At 43.0% G+C, this 6899-nt stretch overlaps 1 protein-coding gene across 1 annotated transcript in view; it reads left to right on the top strand.

Annotated features, from left to right (window-relative positions):
- Positions 1-242: 242 nt before the first annotated feature.
- The window catches only part of LOC137524140 (oocyte zinc finger protein XlCOF22-like), a 106179-nt gene continuing 99522 nt past the window's right edge, over positions 243-6899 (top strand). The window contains exon 1 of the mRNA XM_068243698.1: positions 243-322. Within this exon, the coding sequence (XP_068099799.1) occupies positions 317-322 (6 nt within the window). The 5' untranslated portion in view covers positions 243-316. The remainder of the gene's footprint in view (positions 323-6899) is intronic.

Genomic DNA, 6899 nt, shown 5'->3' on the forward strand with positions numbered 1-6899 from the left:
AAAAACGGAATGTGTAATGGTTAAGGGCTCTGCCTCTGACGCAGGAGACCTGGGTCAGAATCTCGGCTCTGCCTGTTCAGTAAGCCAGCACTAATTCAGTAGGAGACTTTGGGCAAGACTCCTTAACACTGCTACTGCCTACAGAGCGCGCCCTAGTGGCTGCTGCTCTGGCGCTTTGAGTCCACCAGGAGAAAAGCGCGATATAAGTGTTATTTGTCTTGTCTTGTCTTGTCTTGTCTTGTTGTGGATCCGATCTGGAATGGCAGTAGTGTGGACCCAGCCTGAATGCTGAGGGCACATTCAGCCATTGCTTGTGATGGAGGTAAAGGACACCCACGGTGAAAATAAACTAATGAAATTAACAATTGTATCTATCTTCCTTCTCCTAAAATGACTTTTTAAGATATTACACAGTTTTATTTTATAATTCTACTTTTTTAGTTTCTACTGTGTTATTGGTTTTGCTCAATGACACATTCATTGAAGTACACTAGAGCTAAAATCTACGAACTATTGATCCTTTTCATCTCTTTCCTGCTCTTGTGAGCCATTTTCTGCTAGGAAAAGGTTTTATAGTTGGAGTTTCTTATCAGTGAGGGTCACACTGTAGTCACTTCTTGTCTGAGTCAGGACTGAGTCAGCCATTTACATACCTGATATTTAACTCATTCAGGCAGAGAAAGAAAAAAAGGAACACAGCATAGTTATTTGTGTGCTAGGCACTGTACATATACATGTCTATCTCATTATGCCACATGTCACTTCGGGTATCCTTTAAAGAGAATCTGTATTGTTAAAATCGCACAAAAGTAAACATACCCGTGCGTTAGGGGACATCTCCTATTACCCTCTGTCACAATTTCGCTGCTCCCCGCCGCATTAAAAGTGGTTAAAAACAGTTTTAAAAAGTTTGTTTATAAACAAACAAAATGGCCACCAAAACAGGAAGTAGGTTGATGTACAGTATGTCCACACATAGAAAATACATCCATACACAAGCAGGCTGTATACAGCCTTCCTTTTTAATCTCAAGAGATCATTTGTGTGTTTCTTCCCCCCTGCAGCTATCTTCCACTGAAGTGTCAGGCTGTTTCTTCCTGCAGAGTGCAGACAGCTGTGCCTGTATGTAATTCCTCAGTATGTGAAAGCCCAGCCAGCTCAGAGGAGGATTTATCCAGCTTGTAAAAGATAATAGAGCAGAGAGAAGCTGCACTAATCTAAATAACACACAGGCAGTGTGCAGAGAGGGGCATGGAGGGGGGAGATGCATCACAGAAGCACAACACTGAAGAACTTGGCAGCCTTCCAGACACAGGCCGACAAGTCTGACAAGAGAGAGATAAGTTGATTTATTACAGAGATGGTGATAGTAGAACGTGCTGCAGTAAGCCAGAACACCTTAGAATAGATTTTGGAACTTGTAGGATGAAAGAAAACCGGATGAAATTTTTGTTACGGAGTCTCTTTAAGCTAGCTGCTAGGCTGTGTTACCTTTCCTAACCTTGCTCTTTGCTCGTTTAACCATTGCCTGTATCCTGACTATTCTACCTGCTGCTTGCATTGACCTCAGCTCTTGCTGTTTTTCTATGTGTATGACCCCCAGCTTACTGACTCTGAGCTTGCTTACGATTACAGTTGACAGACAGCTGATGTATAGGTGGCCATACACTACTCGACCTGGCGACTGATCGACTATCCAATTCAATAATTATCAATTCTGATGAAAATCAGTGTCGGCAAGAGCATGACCGATCAACAACGCGACTGATTTCTGGCTTAAATTGGTTGCATGTATTGATCAGATATGCAAGATGCCGGCGCTTTTCCCCTAGTGTATAATTATGCCCCCTGTCACACACACGCCACGTGCTCTATGCCGGCGGCATTTATAGCACAAATAGAGGAGCGGGAAGTGGGAGCCGGATGGGACGATGTAGGACAGGTATATGGGATGATATAGTACCTCAGTGGATGATATAGGACAGGTAATGTAGAAATGCACACACTGGGGGCACATCTATACACTGGGGGGCCGCAGCAAGTCGGTGGATGCGGTGGACTCGGACGATTACCGAGAGATTTCATGCTGAAATCGATCAGGAATCGGCCTGTGGTGTATGGGCAGCCGACTGATCTCTCTCTAATCAGAATCGATGAGAGTTGGATCTGTTCTTTGATCAAATCTGCCCTTCATCGAATCTGCCCATCCTCTCTAGATCTATGGATGTGTATGACCCCCTGGCTTGTAGACTCTGATATTGGTGACGATTATAACTGACAGCCACCTGATACTTGTGTATGACCCCCTGGCTTGCTGATCTCTGAGTTCCTATAACTTGCGCACATCAAGGCCTGGGTGTAGCTGGGTGGTGGGATGACCTGCTTGTCGTCCATTGCCTACCCAGAGACTGCGGAGGAGATTGGAGCATATGAACTGATACAAGGTGGTGGATCTGTTGATTGTTACAGCTGAGCTGTGGGAGTGGCCAGTTACATCCCCTGGAAGGGAACACCTTGTCTGCAGTGTGGGATAAGCTGGCTGGCTGATTAGCTGCTGTCACTTCTGCCAGGAGGGGAGTGTTGTGCTTACACCCTTTTTTTTTTTTAATAGGTTTCATCATATCATGTCATACACATCCATCCTTATATAGTCCTGATAATCCTCAGTCTATTCTCCCCCACTGTGTAGGTCACATGACCATATCAATGAAGATGGATGAGGAACAGAGTCACATGACTGATAGGATAGTAATGCTCAACCTGGAGATAATCTGCCTGCTGACTGGAGAGGTGAGGAGGATTCTGGGAGGGCTGACTGGAGAGGTGAAGAGGATTCTGGGAGGGATGACTGGAGAGGCAAAGTAGATTCTGGGAGGGCTGACTGGAGAGGCGAGGAGGATTCTGGGAGGGGCTGACTGAAGAGGTGAGGAGGATTCCGGGAGGGCTGACTGGAAAGGTGAGGAGGATTTTTGGAGGGCTGACTGGAGAGGTGAGGAGGATTCTGGGAGGGGCTGAGTGGAGAGGTGAGGAGGATTCTGGGAGGGCTGAGTGGAGAGGTGAGGAGGATTCTGGGAAGGCTGACTGGAGAGGTGAGGAGGATTCTAAGAGGGCTGACTGGAGAGGTGAGGAGGATTCTGGGAGGGCTGACTGGAGAGGTGAGGAGGATTCTAGGAGGGACACATACACTGACCTCTATAATGTTTGGGGGCAAATACACCTTTTTTCTTGTATTTACCTCTCTGCTCCTCGGTGTAAAATATTGAATCAAACAATTCAGACATGAATACAATGCACATTCCAGGCCTTAGATTAAAGTAAACCTGACATGAGAAAACTCACACATGAGGTGTGATACTTGCCTTAGCAGAAGGAGGGGTCTGGATAGCATAGAGCCTTTCTGCTCCTCTGTCTGGCCTCTCCTTCCGGCGCTGTCCTCCGGTGTAGCTGTTTGACTGAACAGCTCTTGGGAACTACTCACATCCCAAGTAGTTGAGAGAACAGCAGCATCTCCTATCTTCTGTCTACACAGAGCGACTTCTTAAAGGGCAACTGAAGCAAGAGGGACATGGAGGCTGACATTTATTTCCTTTTTAACAATGCACATTGCCTGACTGTCTCACTGATCCCCTGCCTCTAATATTTTTAGCCATAGACCCTGAACAAGCATGAAGCAGATCAGGTGTTTCTGACATTATTGTCAGATGTGACAAGATTAGCTGCATGCTTGTTTCTGGTGTGATTCAGACACTTCAGCAGCCACAGAGATCAGCAGGGCTGCCAGGCAATGTGTATTGTTTAAAAGGAAATAAATATGGCAGGCTCCATGATGACTTTTTACAGGATTTTCCCTCTGCACAGTATATATATATTTTTATATATATATATTTTTTATATATATTATATATATATATATATATATATATATATATATATATATTTTATATATATTTTTATATATATTTATATATATATATATATATATATATATATATATATATATATATATATATATATATTATATAAAATTATATATATATATATATATATATATATATATATATATATATATATATATATATATATATATTATATAAAATTATATATATATATATATTATATAAAATTATATATATATATATATATATATTATATAAAATTATATATATATATATATATTATATAAAATATATATATATATATATATATATATATATATATTATATAAAATATATATATATATATATATATATATATATATATATATATATATATATATTATATAAAATATATATATATATATATATATATATATATATATTATATAAAATATATATATATATATATACTAGCTGATTGCCCGGCGTTGCCCGGGTATGTATTTGGCTAGTGTTGGCTCCGCCCACTTTTTCTAACCCTAACACACAATTACTCAATAACCAAGTTTGTGGGCTTTGCGGTCTTTGGAATCAATAATTTGCATTGAAATGAAAAAAATCTGATTGGCTGTTTGTGGCTCCACCCTCTTTTCTGAATTTGAACCCCAGTCACCCAATGACCAACTGTAGCAGGTTTAAGGCCTGTGCCATTAACAGTGCAAGAATGGCAGCAATTAAATATTCCCCTTGAGAAGCAATAGGTGAAGTTTGATTCACTTTTGTAGGCTCCACCCACTTTTCTGAATATTTAACCCAGTCACCCAGTGACCAACTGTGCAAAGTTTGAGAACCCTGCCATTAACAGTGTAAGAATGGCTGCAATAGACATTTTCCCAGTGAAATTTGTATTTGTCTCCACCCACTAATGACCTGGAACTGCCCGCCCGTGTATGTATTTGACCGGTTTTGGCTCCGCCCACTTTTACTAACCCTAATGCACAAACACTCAATGACCAAGTTTGTGAGCTTTGGGGTCTTTGGCATCAATAATTTGTATATTCCCATAGAAATTAAACAAATCAGATTGGCTGTTAGCGGCTGCGCCACTCTCCAACATTTGAACCCCAGTCACCCAATGACCAACTATAGCAGGTTTGAGGCATCTGCTACAGCCCCGTTTCTATGGGCGTGCGATACGTGCAATCGCCCGGGGCGCTTTATTGTGCTGCAGGAGGGGGGGGGGGGGGCGCCGGAGCGGGGGAACGGCCATAATAGTTATAACTCACCTTCTTCATCCGTTCCCCCACAGTTTCAATATCTTTCCTCTCCCGGCGTCTGTCGCCTGGTAACAACACCCCCTGTGATGACGTACCGCATGTCATCACAGGAAGCGCTGTTACTAATTAGATAGATGCCGGGAAAGGAAGGACATTGAAGCAGCGCGGGTTCGGCGGAAGCAGGTGAGTTATTACTATTATGTCCGCTCCCCCCGCTCCTGCGCCCAACTCATGCCGCCCATACCTAACTAACCTAAACTGCGGGATCCTACCTAACACCTATATTGCGGGGCACCTACCTAACTAACCTAAACTGCAGGAACCTACCTAGCTAATCTAAACTGCAGGAACCTACCTATTTAACCTAAACTGCAGGAACCTACCTACCTACCTAACTAACCTATACTGCGGGAACCTACCTAACTAACCTATACTGCGGGAACCTACCTAACTAACCTATACTGCGGGAACCTACCTAACTAACCTATACTGCGGGAACCTACCTAGCCAAGCTACACGCCGGGAACCTACCTAACTATCCTATACTGCCGGAACCTACCTATATAACCCATACTGGGGGAACCTACCTATCGAACCCATACTGGGGGAACCTACCTATCAAACCTATACTGCGGGAACCTACCTATCTAAACTATACTGCGGGAACCTACCTATCGAACCTATACTGCGGGAACCTACCTATCGAACCTATACTGCGGGCACCTACCTATCTAAACTATACTGGGAGCACCTACCTATCTAACCCACACTGGTGGCAACTATACAGGCTACCCTATACTGGAGGCACCTACGTAGCTAACCTGTACAACCTGTACTGTGGGCACCTATGCCTGGCTCCATGGGGGGGGATTTTCCCTTTGAAAATCAACAGGTGAATTTTGATTGGCTATTATAGGCTCCACCCACTTCCCTGAATATTAATCTCAGTCACCCAGTGACCATCTTGGCAAAGTTTGAGATCCCTGCCATTAACAGTGAAGAAGGGCTGCAGTTTACATTTTCCCAGTGAAATTTGTTTTTGGCTCTGCCCACTTTTTGTAAACTGGACACACAGTCACTCAATGACCATGTTTGTGAGCTTTGGGTCCTTGGCATCAATAATTTGTATTTTCCCAGTGAAATGAAACACATCTGATTGGCTGTTTGTGGCTCTATCCCAGGCATGGGCAAACTTGGCCCTCCAGCTGTTAAGGAACTACAAATCCCACAATGCATTTGCCTTTATGAGCCATGACTGTGGCTGTCAGACTCCTGCAATGCATTGTGGGACTTGTAGTTCCTCAACAGCTGGAGGGCCAAGTTTGCCCATGCCTGCTCTATCCCCTTTTCTGAATTTGAACCCCAGTGACCCAATGACCAACTGTATCAGGTTTGAGGATTGTGCCATTAATAGTGCAAGAATGGCAGCAATTTTAATATTCCCTTTGAAAATCAACAGGTGAATTTTGATTGGCTTTTTGTAGGCTCCACCCACTTTTCTGTATAATAATCTGTGCCATTAACAGTGCAAGAATGGCAGCAATGTAAATATTCCCCTTGAAAATCAAAAGATGAATTTTGATTGGCTGCTGTACACTCCACTCACTTTCCTGAATATTAATCCTAGTCACCCAGTGGCCAACTGTGTCAAGTTTGAGAACCCTGCCAACAACAGAATGGCTGAAATCAATCTAACAAATCTGATTGGCTGTTTGTGGCTCCACCGCCTTTAGTGAATTTGGTCCCC

This window comes from Hyperolius riggenbachi, chromosome 7 (genome assembly GCF_040937935.1).
Source record: "Hyperolius riggenbachi isolate aHypRig1 chromosome 7, aHypRig1.pri, whole genome shotgun sequence".
Lineage (NCBI taxonomy): Eukaryota > Metazoa > Chordata > Amphibia > Anura > Hyperoliidae > Hyperolius > Hyperolius riggenbachi.